This window comes from Salmo salar, chromosome 19 (assembly GCF_965601325.2).
Source record: "Salmo salar chromosome 19, fSalSal1, whole genome shotgun sequence".
Taxonomy (NCBI): domain Eukaryota; kingdom Metazoa; phylum Chordata; class Actinopteri; order Salmoniformes; family Salmonidae; genus Salmo; species Salmo salar.
The window spans coordinates 45,771,812-45,795,152 of record NC_138309.1 but is presented as its reverse complement, the minus strand read 5'-3'; the positions used below and the strand labels follow the sequence as shown (position 1 = coordinate 45,795,152).

At 44.9% G+C, this 23,341-nt stretch overlaps 1 protein-coding gene across 2 annotated transcripts in view; it reads left to right on the top strand.

Annotated features, from left to right (window-relative positions):
* Window positions 1-23,341, top strand: part of LOC106578848 (myosin phosphatase Rho-interacting protein) — a 75,065-nt gene that overhangs the window by 24,762 nt on the left and 26,962 nt on the right. For both annotated transcript variants that reach the window (XM_014158056.3, XM_014158057.3), the window contains exons 4-11: window positions 290-441; window positions 755-1,020; window positions 1,199-1,634; window positions 8,572-8,698; window positions 17,249-17,353; window positions 20,376-20,432; window positions 21,458-21,526; window positions 23,084-23,173. In XM_014158056.3, coding sequence (XP_014013531.1) covers window positions 290-441; window positions 755-1,020; window positions 1,199-1,634; window positions 8,572-8,698; window positions 17,249-17,353; window positions 20,376-20,432; window positions 21,458-21,526; window positions 23,084-23,173 — 1,302 coding nt within the window. The remainder of the gene's footprint in view (window positions 1-289; window positions 442-754; window positions 1,021-1,198; window positions 1,635-8,571; window positions 8,699-17,248; window positions 17,354-20,375; window positions 20,433-21,457; window positions 21,527-23,083; window positions 23,174-23,341) is intronic.

Here is a 23,341-nt window from a genome sequence, read left to right as displayed (position 1 = left end):
CCACCTGTCGCAGACTGAGATCTAGGACCCACCTGTCGCAGACTGGGATCTTGGACCCACCTGTCACAGACTGAAATCATTGAACCTATCAGAAGTTGTAGTTTCCACTGCGGCTGTTGAAAGGAACTAATCAGACGTAAACTATAGCTCCCAGTTTGCTACAGGGCAGTAACCTCTCATCATTGTTTTGGTTCTAGTCTTGTTCTGCTGGAATTTTCCCTGGTCTACATGCTGTCATGTTGGCCGTTACCTGTGGCTGAATATTGTTTGTCTGTTCTTCCCCCTCCAGTCGAGCACTCTTCCCCAGGGAACGGTGAATATGAACCTGTGTACTGACGTCATCGACGCCGAGCCCAAGACGGGCCAGAAGAACGCTCTCTGTATCATCACTCCTGAGCAGGAGTACTTCATACGAGGGGAGAACAAAGAGATCATCAATGGGTAAGTGTGTGTCTGGTATGTGTGTGTTCTCAATGCCCTGGACTGAACAGCTGGTGGTTTATCCCAGGACCCTGACTAACATTCTGTTCCTCTCTCTCTGCCCAGATGGACTGAACAGCTAGCTGGTGGTTTATCCCAGAACACTGACTAACATTCTGTTCCTCTCTCTCTGCCCAGATGGACTTAACAGCTGGTGGTTTATCCCAGAACCCTGACTAACATTCTGTTCCTCTCTCTCTGCCCAGATGGACTTAACAGCTGGTGGTTTATCCCAGAACCCTGACTAACATTCTGTTCCTCTCTCTCTGCCCAGATGGACTGAACAGCTGGTGATCTATCCCAGGACTAACAAGCAGAACCAGAAGAAGAAACGCAAGGTGGAGCCCACCACTTCTCAGGAGCCAGGACCAGCAAAAGTGGCAGTGAAAGGATCAGGTATCCCCGAAGTGGGCTCAGAGAAGGTTCTAGACTCCAGCTCCATCATCTGGCAGGAGGAGCTGAGCCACAGAGAGGCTGAGGGGGTGGCCTTGTGGCCTGCGCCTGACCTCCCCAGGCTGGGCTCACCACAGCCCTCTATAGGTATGGAGGAACCACAGTACAGTCCCCATCTATAGTCTAGTGTACATGCTGCATCAGGTATATCTGAAAGGATTGGAATGGTGTTTGCAAGCAACAGAGCTGTAGAAGATTATAACATTACAATTTAGAGATCATCTCATCTGTCTGTCTCCGTCCCTCCACCCCAACCCTTTTCCAGGTGACTGTGGTTCCGTGGGCCGTGGCTCAGACGCTGGCTCAGTCAACGGTGACGAGGTGGACCGAAGTGGCCTCCACGGCTCGGTCCCCCTCGCCCACCACTACCTCCTGTCTCCCATGGGCTCCTGCTCCAGCCTGGGCGGGGTGCCCCGCTGCTTCTCCCCGGTCCCCAGCGACCCCTTCCCCTCTGGCAGCTCCCTGCTGTCCAACGGCTCCCACATCAGCGGCTCGGTCAGCTCGCTGGACTCTGATGCAAGCGGCAACACGGTGGCCAGCACAGAGAGCCATCTGGCAGGGCGGTTAGGGCTGGCCCAGGGAGGGCACCATGATACTCCACGGTCCAGGAGGCTGGAGGCCGAGGCCAGGAAGGCAGAGAAGAGGAGCAGAGTGAGGAGTCCTGGTGAGGAGAGAGAGGCCGTGTTCAGTCCTGAGAAGAGGTGAGTCTGTCTGTCGGTCGGTCTGCCTGCCTGCCTGCCTGCCTGCCTGCCTGTCTGTCCTGTCTGTCCTGTCTTAGTTCGGAGAGAGAGGCCGTGTTCAGTCCTGAGAAGAGGTGAGTCTGTCTGCCTGCCTGCCTGTCTGTCCTGTCTTAGTTCAGAGAGACTCGAGAGGCCGTGTTCAGTCCTGAGAAGAGGTGAGTGTCTGTCTGTCTGTCCGTCCGTCTTGTCTTAGTTCAGAGAGACTCGAGAGGCCATGTTCAGTCCTGAGAAGAGGTGTCTACCCGTCTGTTCAACCAACTGTCCCCTGTATGCATGTCTGTCCTGTCTTAGTTCAGAGAGTAGGAGTTTCTGACTGTCTGTCCTGTCTTTGTTCAGAGAGGAGGTGATCCTGACTGCAATCACTGTTTGTTACCTGGGATATATTTATCTAGGTAAAGCTTTATCTGTTAATCAGGTACTGACATAGGCTGGTAACCAGGTTAGTGGACTGTCTGACTGCTGGGTTAGACTAGCAGAAGGACATCTGTAGAGAATCCCATGACGCACGGTCTCTGCTGCTAAACACACACAGCTTTGTGACATCCCCCCAACACATCTGCGTCAATACACAGACTCTGTCCTAGAGGAAAAGGCTGTATTTGGTGTAATCCAGACAGTGTAAGATGTCTGAATCTCTGCGTTCCACAGTTCAAGTATACTTCCCATGGGAATGAACTATGTTGATTATTGCTTGTAATCTTTCCCTGTGGTTTTATCAGGGCTGAGGTTCAACATAAACATCCTGAATAAACAGGTTTTGTATTTTCCATTCGCTCATCATCCGTTCATGACTCTGTTCTAGGAAAGGGTCAAGAGGTCACACACACACACACACACACACACACACACACACAGGGGTGTGCTTCATCCTTTTCCTCCCAGATCCAACCCTCATCCCCTCATCCAAAACTAGTCCTGAAAGAAAAAGAGAAACGAGAGGGCAGAGAGAGGGCAGAGAGAGGGCAGAGAGAGGGCAGGGCGAGGGCAGGGCGAGGGCAAGGCGAGGGCAGAGAGAGGGCAGAGAGAGGGCAAGGCGAGGGCAGAGAGAGGGCAGAGAGAGGGCAAGGCGAGGGCAGAGAGAGGGCAAGGCGAGGGCAGGGCGAGGGCAAGGCGAGGGCAGGGCGAGGGCAGGGCGAGGGCAGGGCGAGGGCAGGGTGAGGGCAAGGCGAGGGCAAGGCGAGGGCAGGGCGAGTGCAGGGCGAGTGCAGGGCGAGGGCAAGGCGAGGGCAAGGCGAGGGCAGGGCGAGGGCAGAGAGAGGGCAAGGCGAGGGCAGGGCGAGGGCAGGGACGTCCAGTAGACTGACGGTCCATTTGGTTTCATTTGGGAACGCTGCTTCTCTGGAACCCAGCAGCCAACTAGCACTTTAGTACCAGTCAAAGGTTTGGATACACCTACTCATTCCAGGGTTTTTCTTTAGTTTTACTATTTTCTACATTGTTGAATAATAGTGAAAACATCAACTATTAAATAACACATGAAATCATGTAGTAAACAAAACAGTTACTACAAATTAGCATATTTTATATTTGAGATTCTTCTAAATAGCCACCATTTGCCTTGACAGCTTTGCACAATCTTGGCATTCTCTCAACCAGCTTCATGAAGTAGTCACCTGGAATTCATTTCAATTAACAGGTTTGGCTTTTTAAAAGTTAATTTGTAGAATTTCTTTACTTAATGCGTTTGAGCCGATCAGTTGTGTTGTGACAAGGTTGGGGTGGTATACAGAAGATAGCCCTATTTGGTGAAAGACCAAGTCCATATTATGGCAAGAACAGCTCAAATAAACAATGAGAATAAGCCCTACCCTCTGGCGCCAAAGAGGGCTGCCGTCTTATCAGATCCCCGTGATTCACTGGAAAAGGAAACGTAGGTTTTGCGGAAAGAGATCAGGATGCCTTGTGAGGATCAGGAGACAAGTGGCTTATCTGCCCATACCTTCCGTTCTGCTAGCTAACGTTTAATCGCTGGAAAAGAAATGGGACGAACTGAAAACGCGTATATCCTACCAACGGGACATTTAAAAACTGTAATATCTTATGTGTCACCGAGTCGTGGCTGAACGACGATATTAAGAACATACAGCTATCGGGTTATAGACTCTAGCGGCAGGACAGAACAGCAGCCTCTGGTAAGACACGGGCGGGGGCCTATGCATATTTGTAAACAATAGCTGATGCACGATATCTAAGGAAGTCTCAGGGTTTTGCTCGCCTGAGGTAAAGTATCTCATGATAAGCTGTAGACCACACTATCTACCTAGAGAATTTAACTGTATTTTTCGTAGCTGTTCACAGACCGAGGCTGGCACTAAAACCGCACTCAATGAGCTGTATTCCACCATAAGCAAACCGGAAAACGCTCATCCAGAGACAGCATTCCGAGTGGCTGTGGACTTTAATGCTGGGAAACTTAAATCCGTTTTACCTCATTTCTATCAGCGTGTTAAATGTGCAACCAGAGGGGAAAAATATTCTAGACCACCTTTACTACACACACATAGAGACGCATACGAAGCTTTCCCTCGCCCTCCATTTGGCTAATCTGACCATAACTCTATCCTCCTGATTCCTGCTTATAAGCAAAATTAAAGCAGGAAGCACCAGTGACTCGGTCTATAAAAAGTGGTCGGATGAAGCTGATGCTAAACTACAGGACTGTTTTGCTAACACAGACTGGAATATGTTCTGGGATTCTTCAGATGGCATTGAGGAGTACACCATCAGTCGCTGGCTTTATCAGTAAGTGCATCGATGACGTTGTCTCCACAGTGACTGTACATACATACCCCAACCAGAAGCCATGGATTACAGGCAACATTCGCACTGAGCTAAACGGTAGAGCTGCCGCTTTCAATGAGCGGGACTCTAAACTGGAAGCTTATAAGAAATCCCGCTATGCCCTCTGATGAACCATCAAACAAGCAAAACGTCAATACAGGACTAAGATCGAATCGTACCACACCGGCTCTGACACTCGTCGGATGTGGCAGGGCTTGCAAACTACTACAGACTACAAAGGGAAGCGCAGCCGAGAGCTGCCCAGTGACACAAGCCTACCAGACGAGCTAAATAACTGCTCGCTTCGAGGCAAGTAACACTGAAACATGCATGAAAGCATCAGCTGTTCCGGACGACTGTGTGATCACACTCTCCGCAGCCGATGTGAGTAAGACCTTTAAACAGGTCAACATTCACCAGGCCGCTGGGCCAGATGGATTTCCAGGATGTGTACTCTGAGCATGCGCTGACCAACTGGCAAGTGTCTTCACTGACATTTTCAACCTCTGCCTGTCTGAGTCTGTAATACAAACATGTTTCAAGCAGACCACCTTATGCCCAAGAACACTAAGGTAACCTGTCTAAATGACTACCGACCCGTAGCACTCACATCTGTAGCCATAAAATGCTTTGAAAGGCTGGTCATGGCTCACATCAACACCATTATCCCAGAAACCCTAGACCCACTCCAATTTGCATACCGCACCAACAGATCCACAGATGATGCAATCTCTATTGCACTCCACACTGCCCTTTCCCACCTGGACAAAAGGAACACCTTTGTGAGAATGCTATACATTGACTACAGCTCAGCGTTCAACACCATAGTGCCCTCAAAGCTCATCACTAAGCTAAGGACGCTGGGACTAAACACCTCCCTCTGCCACTAGATCCTGGACTCCCTGACGGGCCACCCCCAGGTTGTAAGGGTAGGTAACCACACATCCGCCGCGCTGATCCTCAACACTGGGGCCCCTCGGGTGCGTGCTCAGTCCACTCCTGTACTCCCTGTTCACTCATGACTGCATTGCAAGGCATGACTCCAACCTCATTAAGTTTTCTGATGACACAACAGTGGTATGCCTGATCACTGACAACGATGAGACAGCCTATAGGGAGGAGGTCAGAGACCTGACCGTGTGGTGCAAGGACAACAACTTCTCCCTCAACGTGATCAAGACAAAGGAGATGGTTGTGGACTACAGGAAATTGTGCACTATTCTCATCGACGGGGCTGTAGAGGAGCAGGTTGAGAGCTTCAAGTTCCTTTGTGTCCACATCACCAACAAACCTAACATGGTCCAAGCACACCAAGACAGTCGTGAAGAGGGCACAACAAAACCTATTCCCCCTCAGGAGACTGAAAATATTTGACATAGGTCCTCAGATCCTCAAAAGGTTTTACAGCTGCACCTGCGAGAGCATCCTGACGGGTTGCATAACTGCCTGGAATGGCAACTGCTCGGCCGCAAGGCACTACAGAAGCTTGTGCGAATGGCCCAGTACATCACCGGGGCCAAGCTTCCTGCCATCCAGGACCTCTATTCCAGGCGGTGTCAGAGGGAAGCCCTAAAAATGGTAAAATACTCCAGCCACCCTAGTCATAGACTGTTCTCTCTGCTACCGCACGGCAAGCGGTACCGGAGCACCAAGTCTAGGTCCAAGAGGCTTCTAAACAGCTTCTACCCCCCAAGCCATATGACTCCTGAACATCTAGTCAAATGGCTACCCAGACTATTTGCATTGCCCCCCCCCCCCCCCCACGCTGCTGCTACTTTCTGTTATTATCTATGGATAGCCACTTTAGTAACTCTATCTACATGTACATAATTACCTCAACACCGGTGCCCCCCGCATATTGACACATTGACTCTGTACTGGTACCCTCTGTATATAGCCTCCACATTGACTCTGTACCGTAACACCCTGTATATAGCCTCCACATTGACTCTGTACCGGTACCCCCTGTATATAGCTCCGCTATTGTTATTTACTGCTGCTCTTGAATTACTAGTTATTCTTATCTCTTAATTCTTTTTTAGGGATTTTCTTAAAACTGCATTGTTGGTTAAGGGCTTGTAAGTAAGCATTTCACTGTAAGGTCTACACCTGTTGTATTCGGCACATGACAGACAAATGACAGTTCAATACTTTAAGACATGAAGGTTAGTCAATCTGGAAAATGTTAAGAACTTTTAAAGTTTCTTCAAGTGCAGTCACAAAAACCATCAAGTGCAGTGATGGAACTGGCTCTCATGAAGACCACCACAGGAGAGGAATTCCCAGAGTTACCTCTGCTGCAGAGGTTAAGTTCATTAGAGTTACCAGCCTCAGAAATTGCAGCCCAAATAAATGCTTCACAGAGATCAAGATGAATTCAAGCGAGAGTCGCTTGGAAATAAATAAAAAATGTCAGTGATTTTATTTGGAATTGAAGGCAGACTTAACCAGCATGGCTACTACAGCATTCTGCAGCGATATGCCATTCCATCTGGTTTGTGCTTAGTGGGACTATCATTTTATTTTTTAACAGGACAATGACCCATTAAACCTCCAGGCTGTGCAAGGGCTATTTGACAAAGAAGGAGAGTGATGACCTGGCCTCCACAATCATCCGACTTCAACCCAATTGAGATGGTTTGGGATGAGTTGGACCGCAGAGTGAAGGAAAAGCAGGCAGCAAGTGCTCAGCATATGTGGGAACTCCTTCAAGACTGTTGGAAAAGTATTCCAGGTGAAGCTGGTTGAGAGAATGCAAAGAGTGGGCAAAGCTGTCATCAAAGCAAAGGGTGGCTACTTTGAGGAATTTAAAATATATTTAATTTGTTTAACACTTTTTTTTGCTTACTACATGATTCCATATGTGTTATTTCACAGCTTTGATGTCTTCACTATTATTCTACAATGTAAAAATAGTACAAATAAAAACCATGGAATGAGTAGGTATGTCAACTTTTGACTGGTACTGTATAACTAACACACACAGCCACTCTTCACCCCAGTGGCCAGTAAAGGTGCCAACAAGTCATGTGACTGACTAGCTCTTTCTCTCTCTCTCTTCCATTCTCTCTTCTTTCCTCGCTTGTTGCCATTTATGGAAGCCAGCTACCGCAGAGGATGCCCCTAATAAGGGAACAATTCCCCCCAAAATTCAGTTTTTATATTTCCAAGCGACTCTCGCTCCCCGTAAATAAATTATTCTCCTTATCGAAAGAGAGCACCAAAATCTGTGTGTGGAGGAAGGCAGTCGGTGTATCTGTGTGTGGAGGAAGGCTGTCGGTGTATCTGTGTGTGGAGGAAGGCTGTCGGTGTATCTGTGTGTGGAGGAAGGCTGTCGGTGTATCTGTGTGTGGAGCAAGGCTGTCGGTGTATCTGTGTGTGGAGCAAGGCTGTCGGTGTATCTGTGTGTGGAGGAAGGCTGTCGGTGTATCTGTGTGTGGAGCAAGGCTGTCGGTGTATCTGTGTGTGGAGGAAGGCTGTCGGTGTATCTGTGTGTGGAGCAAGGCTGTCGGTGTATCTGTGTGTGGAGCAAGGCTGTCGGTGTATCTGTGTGTGGAGCAAGGCTGTCGGTGTATCTGTGTGTGGAGCAAGGCTGTCGGTGTATCTGTGTGTGGAGCAAGGCTGTCGGTGTATCTGTGTGTGGAGCAAGGCTGTCGGTGTATCTGTGTGTGGAAGTTTGAATACGGTCACAGAAGTAGGAGCCTGTCCTTCTCAATGTCATCATGTCTGTTAATCAGTTTCATGTAGCAGTGTATTGTAATGTTCATTTATATGCATGTGGATTATGTTTACTTGGTGAACAACCCCCCCTACTCGCGCACAAACACACATGCACACACGCGCACATGTACACACGCACACACACACAAAACTGCACTATCCAATAAAGTTGTTTTATTCTCTCCACTGAGAAGGAATTCTCTTTCGCTGTATCCATTTCTTTAATCCACAGGAAGAATGAAGATGTAATGAAAGTTCAAATAAAGGCATCTGACCCTTCACCTCTGACCTCTACCCTTCACCTCTGACCTCTACCCTTCACCTCTGACCTCTACCCTTCACCTCTGATCTCTACCCTACACCTCTGACCTCTACTCTTGTTCCCTGTGTGTTCCAGCCGATCTGGGGTGATAGAGAAGCTGGAGGCATTGGAGCTGGAGAATCCAGAGAGGATGGAGGTAGAGGAGGCTGGGAGGACAGGAGCCAGGCAGGGCCGCAGCGAACACAGACGCTTCCACACAGAGGTACAACTTCAGGACCGTGTGTGTGTGTGTGTGTGTGGTACAGATACTATGATCTTTAACGCCAGGCAGTTGAGGTCGATAAAAGAGGTTATTAACTATGGAAAAAAGCCTCTGCTCAGATATGATTGTCCTAGCTGACACAGGACATTGTCTACTTGTTTAAAAGCCCAGTGTTTTACAAGCAACATCACATGAAATAGCTTAGCTAGATTACGTTAGCTGTTGCACATGAAGCACACACACACACACACACTCTGTCTCTCCCTCTGTCAAATCAAATTGTATTTGTCACGTGCGCCGAATATAATAGGTGTAGACCTTACACTGAAACACTTACTTACAAGTCCTTAACCAACAATGCAGTTTAAAGAAAATCTCTAAAGAAGTAAGAGATAAAAGTAACAAGTAATTAAAGAGCAGCATTAAATAACAATAGCAGGGCTATATACAGAGGGTACCGGTACAGAGTCAATGTGGAGGCTATATACAGATTGTACCGGTACAGTCAATGTACAGGGGCACCGGTGTCGAGGTAATTGAGGTTAATAATGTACATCTAGGTAGAGTTATTAAAGTGGCTATGCATAGAATATAACAGAGAGTAGCAGCAGCACAGGGGGCAATGCAAATAGTCTGGGTAGCCATTTGATTAGCTGTTCACGAGTCTTATGACTTGGGGGTAGAAGTTGTTTAGAAGCCTCTTGGACCTAGACTTGACGCTCCGGTACCACTTGCCGTGCGGTAGCAGAGAGAACAGTCTTTGGCTGTGGTGGCTGGAGTCGTTGACAATTTTGGTATACAGATCCTGGATGGCAGGAAGCTTGGCCCTTGTGATGTACTGGGCTGTACGCACTACCCTCTGTAGTGCCTTGCGGTCAAAGGCCGAGCAGTTGCCATACCAGGCAGTCATGTAACCCGTCAGGATGCTCTCGATGGTGCAGCTGTAGAACCTTTTGAGGATCTGAGGACCCATGCCAAATCTTTTCAGTTTCTTGAGGCGGAATAGGTTTTGTTGTGCCCTCTTCACGACTGTCTTGGTGTGCTTGGACCATGTTAGTTTGTTGGTGATGTGGACACCAAGGAAATTGAAGCTCTCAACCTGCTCCTCTACAGCCCCGTTGTTGAGAATGGGGGCGTGCTCGGTCCTCCTTTTACTGTAGTCCACAATCATCTCCTTTGTCTTGATCACGTTAACCTCTTACATCTAGATGTGCCGCTAGCGGAACGCCTCGCCAATATCCAATGATAGAGCGTGGCGCGAATTACAAACACCTCAGAAATCCAAAAACGTCTATTTTTCAAACATATGACTATTTTACACCATTTTAAAGACAAGACTCTCCTTTATCAAACCACATTGACCGATTTCAAAAAGGCTTTACAACGAAAGCAAAACATTATATTATGTCAGGAGAGTACCCAGCCAGAAATAATCACACACCCATTTTTCAAGCTAGCATATAATGTCACAAAAACCAAAACCACAGCTAAATGCAGCACTAACCTTTGATGCTCTTCATCAGATGACACTCCTAGGACATTATGTTATACAATACATGCATGTTTTGTTCAATCAAGTTCATATTTATATCAAAAACCAGCTTTTTACATTAGCATGTGACGTTCAGAACTAGCATACCCACCGAAAACTTCCGGTGAATTTACTAAATTACTCACGATAAACGTTCACAAAAAACATAACAATTATTTTAAGAATTATAGATACAGAACTCCTTTATGCAATCGCGGTGTCCGATTTTAAAATAGCTTTTCGGTGAAAGCACATTTTGCAATATTCTGAGTAGATAGCCCGGCCATCATGGCTAGCTATTTTGACACCCACCAAGTTTGGCACTCACCAAACTCAGATTTACTATAAGAAAAATGTGATTACCTTTGTTCTTCTTCGTCAGAATGCACTCCCAGGACTTCTACTTCAACACCCAATGTTGTTTTTGTTCCAAATAATCCAGTTATATTCAAATAGCTGCATTTTGTTCTTGCGTTCAAGACACTATCCGAAGGGTGACGCGCCGGCGCGTATCGTGACAAAAAATTTCAAAATATTCCATTACTGTACTTCGAAGCATGTCAAACGCTCGGAAAATACTGATAATATTCTGATAATATTCCGACTGGGAGACATTTTCTATTTTCAAACACTGAAAATAGAAAATGGAGTCTTCACATGCACACGCGCACCCGTGTCATTGTTGTCAGAACGACCACTTTCCAAAAGCCCTACTGTTTTTTCCCAGGGACTGCAGAGTCATCATTCCCTGTTCTGGCGCCTTCTGAGAGCCTATGGGAGCCTTAGAAAATGTCACGTTACAGCAGAGATCCTCTATTTTTGATAAAGAGGCTATAGAAGGACAAGAAATGGTCAGAGAGGGCATTCCTGTATGGAATCTTCTCAGGTTTTGGCCTGCCATATGAGTTCTGTTATACTCACAGACACCATTCAAACAGTTTTAGACACTTTAGGGTGTTTTCTATCCAAATAAAATAATTATATGCATTTTCTAGTTTCTGGGCAGGAGTAATAACCAGATTAAATCGGGTACGTTTTTTATCCGGCCGTGAAAATACTGCCCCCTATCCTAAACGGGTTAAGGGAGAGGCTGTTGTCCTTGCACCACACGGCCAGGTTTCTGACCACCTCCCTATAGGCCGTCTCATCGTTGTCGGTGATCAGGCCTACCACTGTTGTGTCATCGGCAAAGTTAATGATGGTGTTTGAGTCGTGCCTGGCCATGCAGTCATGCGTGAACAGGGATTACAGGAGGGGACTGAGCACGCACCCCTGAGGGGCCCCAGTGTTGAGGATCAGCGTGGCGGATGTGTTGTTCCCTACACTTACCACCTGGGGGCGGCCCGTCAGGAAATCCAGGATCCAGTTGCAGAGGGAGGTGTTTAGTCCCAGGGTCCTTAGCTTAGTGATGAGCTTTGAGGACACTATGGTGTTGAACGCTGAGCTGTAGTCAATGAATAGCATTCTCACATACAGTTTAAGTCGGAAGTTTACATACACTTACAGGCTGACCACATCGCTCGCGTCGCAAAATAATGTAGAAATCTATGTTATTCAATTATTGCACCCACACTGCTCGAGCGTGCCAACGAGCGTCTGCGTTGCCAAGTGCTAAAATAGAAATTAGTTATATTTCTGACGCAGATCGCGCTGCAAGTCCTGCCTCTCCCATCTCATTGGTTTATAGAAGCAGGTACCCACATGCCATCTCCTCATTGGTTATACCCACGTGGGTGACTGAAAGACGAACGAGGTCAGTGGCGGTAATGCACCTAATTTATGAAAATTGCCAATCGGAATATAAAGTCAAGAGAAGAAAAATGCGTGAAGGAAGAGATGACTAGAAACGATTCGGTTGACTGTTTTGTCTGTGGATTTATTGTCAAGAGTAGAGGACCTTGTGCATTTCAGGTAAAATAACAACTCAGTGTTTATATCCCAGGACAAATTAGCTAGCAACAGCAAGCTAGCTAAGTAGGACAAATTAACTACCAAGTGCAAGCTATCTAGCTAAATTGTCATAAATGTTTAATGCTTTTCGACCTGTCCCCAAATTAATATAATTGGTTCAGAGTTTGTTTTGATATTTTAACCTGCGTGTCGTGATCGCGTTTGGTGTAGGGGGACAAAATAAATGTATGCATGATGTATGCATGCGCACAGCCGGTTTGGGTTCCGTGTTAGGTTGGAGTTATTAAAACTAGTTTTTCGTCCACTCCACACATTTCTTGTAAACAAACTATAGTTTTGGCAAGTCGGTTAAGACATGTACTTTGTGCATGACACAAGTAAGTTTTCCAACAATTGTTTACAGACAGATTATTTCACTTATAATTCACTGTATCACAATTCCAGTGGGTCAGGAGTTTACATACACTAAGATAACTGTGCCTTTAAACAGCTTGGAAAATTCCAGAAAATGGTGTCTTGGCTTTAGAATTTCTGAATTTCTGACATCATTTGAGTCAATTTGAAGGGGTACCTGTGGATGTATTTCAAGGCCTGCCTTCTAACTCGGTGCCTCTTTGCTTGACATCATGGGAACATCTAAAGAAATCAGCCAAGACCTCAGACCTCCACAAGTCTGGTTCATCCTTGGGAGCAATTTCCAAACGCCTGAAGGTACTACGTTTGTCTGTACAAACAATAGTACGCAAGTATAAACACCATGGGACCATGCATCCGTCTTACCGCTCAGGAAGGAGACGCGTTCTGTCTCCTAGAGATGAAGATACTTTGGTGCGAAAAGTGCAAATCAATCCCAGAACCACAGCAAAGGACCTTGTAAAGATGTTGGAGGAAACAGCTACAAAATTATCTATATCCACAGTAAAATGAGTCCAATATCGACATCACCTGAAAGGCCACTCAGCAAGGAAGAAGCCACTGCTCCAAAACCGCCATAAAAAAGCCAGACTATGGTTTGCAACTGTACATGGGGACAAAGATCGTACTTTTTGGAGAAATGCCCTCTGGTCTGATGAAACAAAAATAGAACTGTTTGGCCATAATGACCATCATTATGTTTGGAGGAAAAAGGGGGAGGCTTGTAAGCCGAGGAACACCATCCCAACCGTGAAGCACGGGGCTGGCAGCATCATGTTGTGGGGGTGCTTTGCTGCAGGAGGGACTGGTGCACTTCACAAAATAGATGGCATCATGAGGGAGGAAAATTGTGTGGATATATTGAAGCAACATCTTAAGACATCAGTCAGGACGTTAAAGCTTGGTCGCAAATGGGTCTTCCAAATAGACAATGACACCAAGCATACTTCCAAAGTTGTGGCAAAATGGCTTAAGGACAACAAAGTCAAGGTATTGGAGGGGCCATCACAAAGCCCTGACTTCATTCCTATAGACAATTTCTGGGCAGAACTGAAAAAGCGTGTGCGAGCAAGGAGGCCCACAAACCTGACTCAGTTACACCAGCTCTGTCAGGAGGAATGTGCCAAAATTCACCCAACTTATTGTGGGAAGCTTGTGGAAGGCTACCCGAAACGTTTGACCAAAGTTAAACAATTTAAAGGCAATGCTAACAAATACTAATTGAGTGTATGTAAACTTCTGACCCACTGGGAATGTGATGAAAGAAATAAAGGCTGAAATAAATAATTCTCTCTACTATTATTCTGACATTTCGCATTCTTAAAATAAAGTGGTGATCCTAACTGACCTAAGACAGGGAATTTTTACTTGGATTAAATTTCAGGAATTTTTGAAAAACTGAGTTTAAATGTATTTGGCTAAGGTGTATGTAAACTTCTGACTTCAACGTTAGGTGTTCCTTTTGTACAGGTGGAAAAGGGCAGTGTGGAGTGCAATAGAGATTGCGTCATCTGTGTGTCTGTTCGTGCGGTATGCAAATTGGAGTCGGTCTAGGGTTTCTTGGATAATGGCGTTGATATGAGCCATGACCAGCCTTTCAAAGCACTTCATGGCTACAGACGTGAGTGCTACAGGTCGGTAGGCATTTAGGCAGGTTAACTTAGTGTTCTTGGGCACAGGGACTATGGTTGTCTGCTTGAAACATGTAGGCAGACACTTTCCAGTTGGTCAGTGCATGCTCGGAGTTCACGTCCTGGTAATCCGTCTGGCCCTGTGGCCTTGTGAATGTTGACCTGTTTAAAGGTCTTACTCACATCGGCTGCAGAGAGCATGATCACACAGTCATCCGGAACAGCTGATGCTTTCATGCATGTTTCAGTGTTACTTGCCTCGAAGCGAGCGTAGAAGTAATTTAGCTCTTCTAGTAGGCTCGTGTCACTGGGCAGCTCTCGGCTGTGCTTCCCTTTTGTAGTTTGCAAGCCCTGCAACATCCGACGAGCGTCGGAGCCTGTGTAGTACGATTTGATTTTAGTCCTGTATTGATGCTTTGCCTGCTTGATGCTTTATCGGAGGGCATAGCGGGATTTCTTAAGCTTCCAGTTTAGAGTCCCGGTCCTTGAAAGCGTCAGCTCTACCCGTTCGCTTAGTGCGAATGTTGCCTGTAATCCGTGGCTTCTGGTTGGGGTATGTACGTACTGTCACTGTGGGGACGACGTCATCGATGCACTTATTGATGAAGCCAGTGACTGATGTGATGTACTCCTTAATGCCATTGGAAGAATCCCGGAACATATTCCAGTCTCTTTGTTTTGAAATCAGGAGCTTGTGCTGTATTCATTTCCAGTTTCCATTATGTGGCTCGATTTCCCTGATACTTACTTCCCTTTCCAACCCTGACTCTGGTCTGGCCTGCTCTGGTCTGCTCTGCTCTGCTCCGCTCTGGCCTGGTCCGGTCCGGCCGGGATAAACCAACCTCTGTAATAGGAATAACAACAGAACGAGAGCAATTGTCCCCCCACTGTTTAGAGAAACTTTTAAAACCTGTACACCAAGTTTGTCCTGTCTTTATTGTCAAACATGTATGGCATTTTCAGCACAAATAAAGGGTGCTTATAGTAAACATCATACCACATACAAACTCCCATCTCTCTCTCTCTCTCTCTCTCTCTCTCTCTCTCTCTCTCTCTCTCTCTCTCTCTCTCTCTCTCTCTCTCTCTCTCTCTCTCTCTCTCGTTCTTTCTGAGACACACACTGCTCCTGGATGGGGCTTGTTTTCTTCTGTGTCAGTGCGTTGTCTTTGTTTCCGTTCTCTCTGGTTTTGGTGAAAGGCTGTTGAGTTCAAGTTAGATGTGTGATGGTTCAGTGAAATGCTGTTGTATTCAGGTTCATGTTAGAAGATGTGTGATTCTGATTAGAAAAATTACTTGTTCTTCTTACGACAGCTGTGCAGAGATCATATCTGATTTTAGCATATGTTAAACTGTTCACATTGGAGGAGTCGATGTTCTGTTCATAAAAACATAAATAACTATTGTTAAGGCCGTTGTATAATGTTTTGATCCTCTGAAATCCATGAGGTAGGTAAGTGTTCTGTGCGAGTGCACACTCCAGGGAGGAGGAGAAACGGAATTAGGCTCATGATACATTGTTGTGACCCCTATCTTCAGATATTGACCATTTTGACTAGAGGTCCACCGATTATGCTTTTTCAACGCCGATACCGATTATTGGAGGACCAGAAAAATGCCGATACCGATTTAATCAGATGATTTTATATATATATATATATATATATATATACTTGTAATAATGACAATCACAACAATACTGAATGAACAGTTTTATTTTAACTCAATATAATACATAAATAAAAATCAATTTAGTCTCAAAAAAATAATGAAACATGTTCAATTTGGTTTAAATAATGCAAAAACAGTTTTGGAGAAGAAAGTAAAAGTGCAATATGTGGAATGTAAAAAAGCTAACGTTTAAGTTCCTTGCTCAGAACATGAGAACCTATGAAAGCTGGTGGTTCCTTTTAACATGAGTCTTCAATATTCCCAGGTAAGAAGTTTTACGTTGTAGTTATTATAGGAATTATAGGACTATTTCTCTCTATACCATTTGTATTTCATATACCTTTGACTATTGGATGTTCTTATAGGCACTATATTATTGCCAGCCTGATCTCGGGAGTTGATAGGCTTGAAGTCATAAACAGCACTGTGCTTCAAGCATTGCGAAGAGCTGCTGGCAAACGCAGGAAAGTGCTGTTTAAATGAATGCCAACGAGCCTGCTGCTGCCTACCACCGCTCACACTGCTCTATCAAATATCAAATCATAGACTTAAGTATAATATAATAAACACACAGAAATACGAGCCTTAGGTCATTAATATGGTCAAATCTGGAAACTGTCATTTCGAAAACAAAATGTTTATTCTTTCAGTTAAATACGGAACCGTTTCGTATTTTATTGAATGGGTGGCATCCTTAAGTCATAATTGTAAAATTCTGGCAAATGAATTACGGTCTTTGTTAGGAAGAAATGGTCTTCACACAGTTCGCAACCAGCCAGGAGGCCCAAACTGTTGCATGACTCTGCTTGCACAGAACACAAGATAAGTGACACAATTTCCCTAGTTAATATTGCCTGCTAACATGAATTTCTTTTAACTAAGTATGCAGGTTTAAAAATATATACTTGTGTATTGATTTTAAGAAAGGCGTTGATGTTTATGGTTAGGTACATTGATGCAATGACAGTACTTTTTTTGTGAATATGCTTGTTAAATCATCACCCGTTTGGCGAAGTAGGCTGTGATTTGATGAGAAATTAACAGGCACCGCATCGATTATATGCAATGCAGGGCACGCTAGATAAACTAGTAATATCATCAGCCATGTGTAGTTAACTTGTGATTATGATAAGATTGATTGTTTTTTATAAAATAAGTTTAATGCTAGCTAGCAACTTACCGTGGCGCCTTGCTGCACTCGTGTAACAGGTGGTCAGTCTGCCACGCAGTCTCCTCGTGGAGTGCAATGTAATCGGCGTCCAAAAATGCAGATTACCGATTGTTATGAAAACTTGAAATCGGCTCCTAATTAATCGGCCATGCCGATTAATCGGTCGACCTCTAATTTTGACCCAAATGGCTGCTGGAGTGTTGATGTTACATTGTGTGTTTCAGGAGCAGAGACATGACCTGGGCCAGGGCCTGGACTTCCCTTCCACTCTGCCCCCTCTCAGACGAGCCAAGTCCCTGGACCGTAGGACCACCGAGTCCGTCATGACCGTGAGTACCATTTCAGTCTCTACATCTACATTGCTTGCTGTTTGGGGTTTTTAGACTGGGTTTCTGTATAGCACTTTGTGACATCAGCTGATGTAAAAAGGGTTTTATAAATACATTTGATTGATTGACTCTCCTCTCTTCTGTTGTTCAGTGTTTCTATGTCGCCTCTCGGGTGTGTCAGTTTGACATACTCAAATACACCAGGTAGAGTTTTCAACTGAGAACATTGTAATCAGTTAGCACTGATTGTTTACCCAAGGGGTGGGGGGGTGTGTGTGTGTGTGTGTGTGTGTGTGTGTGTGTGTGTGTGTGTGTGTGTGTGTGTGTGTGTGTGTGTGTGTGTGTGTGTGTGTGTGTGTGTGTGTGTGTGTGTGTGTGTGTGTGTATATATATATATATATATATATATATATATATATATATATATATATATATATATATATATATATATATATATATATATATATATATATATATATATATATATATATATATATATATATATATATATATATATATAGGGGAGCTTTCTCTCCAGGTCCAGATAACATCACAATAGTTCTTCTGTTCTCCTAAGGCTGCAGGGTAAGAGGTCATCAGCAATGCTAGGGGACGACTTTATCCCCTTTACGCTTTTAAAGGGGTCGTTGGGTTACCAATGTATAGGTAGGGTTACCAGTGTATAGGTAGGGTTACCGGTGTATAGGTTGGGTTACCGGTGTATAGGTTGGGTTACCGGTGTATAGGTTGGGTAACCGGTGTATTGGTTGGGTAACCAGTGTATAGGTTGGGTTACCAGTGTATAGGTTGGGTTACCAGTGTATAGGTTGGGTAACCGGTGTATTGGTTGGGTTACCAGTGTATAGGTTGGGTTACCAGTGTATAGGTTGGGTTACCAGTGTATAGGTTGGGTTACCAGTGTATAGGTTGGGTAACCGGTGTATAGGTTGGGTAACCGGTGTATTGGTTGGGTTACCAGTGTATAGGTTGGGTTACCAGTGTATATGTTGGGTTACCAGTGTATAGGTTGGGTAACCGGTGTATTGGTTGGGTTACCAGTGTATAGGTTGGGTTACCAGTGTATAGGTTGGGTTACCGGTGTATAGGTTGGGTTACCAGTGTATAGGTTGGGTTACCGGTGTATAGGTTGGGTTACCGGTGTATAGGTTGGGTTACCGGTGTATAGGTTGGGTTACCGGTGTATAGGTTGGGTTACCGGTGTATAGGTTGGGTTACCAGTGTATAGGTTGGGTTACCAGTGTATAGGTTGGGTAACCAGTGTATAGGTTGGGTAACCAGTGTATAGGTTGGGTAACCAGTGTTAAGAGTATTCAAGTTTTATTAGGCGTACGTACGGGATACACATTCTATAAACCGTCCAATGAAATGCTTACTGTCAGGTTCCTGCTCGGCAACCCAACAACAATAATAAAAGATAAGGACGTAAAGTATTTGGGTTGACAAAGGGTGCAGCAGGCCTTATCTAATGATAATGTTATGATAATGATGACTCACTGTGTGCTATGAAACCACTGAACCTTTCAGCCACATGATACTGAAGGTTTGTGTCTATGACATGTCGTTACAGCAGCTCCTGGCTCAGCTCCGGGCTCAGCTCCTGGCTCAGCTCGGGGCTCAGCTGTAGTAATGAAGGAATTAACCCATTTTGGTACACCGTGCCTTTTCTTAGTTTAATAAAATAGGTAGTCTGGGGATTGTTGTAGTGTATGATCTATTAGTCTGCACCTCTGAATCTTTTGGTTCCTGATCTTTCTGGCTGTTCTAGCGCCCAGGGTTTTCATGTCTGCGTTGGTGGAGGATTACACTGTAGAGAATAGTCAAGGGGGCTGTGATGGGTGGTGTGACTGGGACAGTACAGTCAAGGGGGCTGTGATGGGTGGTGTGACTGGGACAGTACAGTCAAGGGGGCTGTGATGGGTGACTGGGACAGTACAGTCAAGGGGGCTGTGATGGGTGACTGGGACAGTACAGTCAAGGGGGCTGTGATGGGTGACGTGACTGGGACAGTACAGTCAAGGGGGCTGTGATGGGTGACTGGGACAGTACAGTCAAGGGGGCTGTGATGGGTGACGTGACTGGGACAGTACAGTCAAGGGGGCTGTGATGGGTGGCGTGGACGTCCTAATGCAATCCTCCACGCTGCAGAGGGCAGCACAGATCCCTCTCCTCTCCAGGTTATCTTCCTGCTTCTCCTGTGTTCAGCCATGGCTCTCAGGCCTCCGCGTGTTGGCACCCATTTTGCACTGTTGTGTGTCTGTGTGTGTGCGTGTGCGTGCAACACAAACCTACACCGCTTCCCCAGGGCACTGTGTGTGTGTGAGTTCTCCCACTGTGTGAAACCACAGCAGACATGAACTCTTTTACTCAGCACTAAGACTTGTATAGCAGGATCTGTGATGCGTAGTGGAGTAGATACATGTTTCCCCTAACCACTGGTCCAGGGTCAGTTATTATTGTATCCTCCAAATGATTAGCGATAAGGCAATCTGATCCTAGGTCAGTGTTCAGGGGAAACTTCTACCTCTTTTTTTTCTGCTCTTTATCAGGCATTAAGTTAACTGATGAAGTGTGTTTTTTAGCCATGCAAATGTTCAAAATACTCATTACAAATATTCAAAATTGTCCAAATACGTCAACATCTATTTAACAAAGTGCAGAAAATGCGGCGTGTTGGAATTGCAATGTTTCTGTCAGCTATGTACTGTAGTCGTCCAGTCGTGATAACTTATACTTGTCTTTCAGCTGTAAGTATGACATGTTAAAGTTCTGAAGTTCTGCATGGATCCCAGATAGAAGTTGTTTTTAAAAAGCTGTACCTTTAGTCACCTGGTATCTGTGCGTTTCAGCATCTCTTGGTTCATCTTGCATGATGTTGACGTGTGGTGGCGCTAGACCTTACTGGACTATGGCTTGATTTCATTGGCGTTTTTAAAGAGTCGATTTTAAGTGATGCTTTTAGGGATGCTGTGTAACACTGTCTTTTTTATTATTTTTTTCCCAGCCAGACTTGCTGAACTTTAAGAAAGGTTGGATGGTGAAGCTGGACGAGCATGGACAAGTAAGCAACAAACCATACCTACAAACATCACCAAAACAGCTCATGTTGGTTTTTTGTTTTTTTTCCTTGAAACTTGTAACACTTGAAATATGAACATTATTTGATGCCATAAGATTTAGAAAATCATATTACATTTTTTTAAATGTCTTTTAGGTCAGATCATCAAATCAGGGATTTAGTAGTAGTTCAAACAGTCATCTGAACGTTCACCTAATGTCTTCTAGAATGTTCTAGTATTCTATGGCCTTTGGAGTCGAGCGTCAGTCCGTCTTTGACACAGCTTCAATGGGTGACCGTTGAAAGGGTTATGTGGTGCTTCTCTTCATACAGCAAATCGATGTTCTTTTACAGCTACGTTTAATGTGTAGACCGGTGCTCCAACGCTACATATTTCTACAGTTTGCTGCATTGTTGGAGCTAGATACATTAGCATTTCGCTACACCTGCGATTTAAAATCTGCAATACTGTGAATGTGACCAATAAACTTTTGATTTGATATATTGCACAGTCCAAGTTAACACACAGCTTTCATAGAAATCCTTACTTTTCAGAGGGCTACCAACATCGCTTCAGTATCCTCTTCAATGGGTTTGTTCTGGTATTTGTCTGTGCTGTGTGTAGTGTAGCTCAGTTGGTAGAGCGTGGCGCTTGTAACGGCAGGGTTGTGGGTTCGCTTCCCACTGGGGACAAGTATGAAAAAGTATTAAAACGTATGCACTCACGACTGTAAGTCGCTCTGCTAAATTACTAAAATGTTTGTAATGCACACAGAAACCGAGCTCCTAATGTCATTGCTCTGTTATAACTCTCACTGGTGCTAAATATGTTTTATTCTTCTATATCTGCATTGCATTTTGAGGGTTTTGGCTGGGTTTCTGTACTGCACTTTCTGACATTGGCTGATGTAAATAGGACTTTAAAAAATAAAATGTGATTTGATTATTCTCAGTCTACTGGACTAGCAGAACAGTTGATGAATTCCCAGTGAACTCTGTGTTGTTCTCTCTCTCTCCCCCCTCTACAGTGGAAGAAGTTTTGGTTCGTACTGACAGACCACAGCCTCCGATACTACAAGGACTCCATTGCTGAAGAGGTGACTTTTCTCTAAATCCATCCAGACTCATCAATCATGCTGGAGTTTAACTGTGACCGACTAGCCAGGGCAGTAGTTATCTTTAAAATAAATGTTAGTCAATACAGTATTTGTTTCCTATTGATAACGTTGTATACTAAACAAAAATATAAACGTAACATGTAAAGTGTTGGTCCCATGTTTCATGAGCTGATATAAAATATCCCAGAAATGTTCCATGTGCACAAAAAGCTTATTTCTCTCAAATTTTGTGCACAAACTTGTTTACATCCCTGTTAGTGAGCATTTCTCCTTTGCCAAGATAATCCATCCACCTGACAGGTGTGGCATATCAAGAAGCTGATTAAACAGCATGATCATTAGATCATTACACAGGTGCATCTTCTGCTGGCGACAATAAAAGCCGGCCTCGAACATTGTTTTAGAGAATTTGGCAGTACGTCCAACCGGCCTCAAACATGCCAGGCCAGGACCTCCACATCCGGCTTCTTCACCTGTGGGATCGTCTGACACCAGCCACCCGGGCAGCTGATGAAACTGAATAATTTCTGCACAAAGTATCAGAAACCGTCTCAGGGAAGCTCATCTGCGTGCTCGTCGTCCTCACCAGGGTCTTGACCTGACTGCAGTTCAGGGTTTTAACCGTCTTCAGTGGGCAAATGCTTCATATACGAATCCCGTTTTCAACTGTACTGGGCAGATGGCAGAAAGCGTGTATGGCGTCGTGTGGGTGAGTGGTTTGCAGTCAACGTTGTGAACAGAGTGCTCCATGGTGGCGTTATGGTATGGGCAGGCGTAAGCTATGGACAACTAGCACAATTTGCATTTTGTCGATGACAATTTGTATGTAGAGATACCGTGACGAGATCCTGAGGACCATTGTCGTGCCATTCATCTGCCGCCATCATCTCATGTTTCAACATTATAATGCACAGCCCCATGTCACAAGGATCTGTACACAATTCCTGGAAGCTGAAAATGTCCCAGTTCTTCCACTGCCTGCATACTCACCAGACATGTCACCCGTTGAGCATGTTTGGGATGCTCTGGATCGACGTGTATGACAGTGTGTTCCAGTTCCTGCCAATATCCAGAAACTTCACATAGCCATTGTAGAGGAGTGGGACAACATTCCACAGGCCACAATCAACAGCCTGATCAACTCTATGTAAAGGAGATGTGTCACGCTGCGTGAGGCAAATGGTGGTCACACCAGATACTGGCTGGTTTTCTGATCCACGCCCTTTTTTTTTTCTTTTCTTATTAAGATATCTGTGACCAACAGATTAATATCTGTATTCCCAGTCATGTGAAATCCATAGATTAGGGCCTAATGAATTCATTTAAATTGACTGATTTCCTTATATGAAATGTAACTCTTTGAAATTGTTGCATGTTGCGTTTTATATTTTTGTACACAGTACCCAGTTTCAAAATAATTGTTCAACTCCTGCAACTGGCTGCTTGTATGCTGATAATAAACTATTCTGTACCTGATTTCACCATCTGTAATAATGCTGTATTTCAGGCATTATCTGTAATAATGCTGTATTTCAGGCTTCAGATCTGGACGGGGAGATAGAACTGTCTACGTGTTATAACGTCACTGAATACCAGGCTCAACGCAACTACGGCTTCCAGATACATGTAAACCCCAATCATTCACATACCATCTCAGATTATTTCATGTAGTAATAATGATTTGATTTGCGTTTATCTAACCCTTTTTGTCACTTTTTCTTATCAAAAAGCAGTTTGTTGTATGGATGTAACAGAGCCCCTCTCTGTCACCCAATAGGATGTTATTGTACAGTG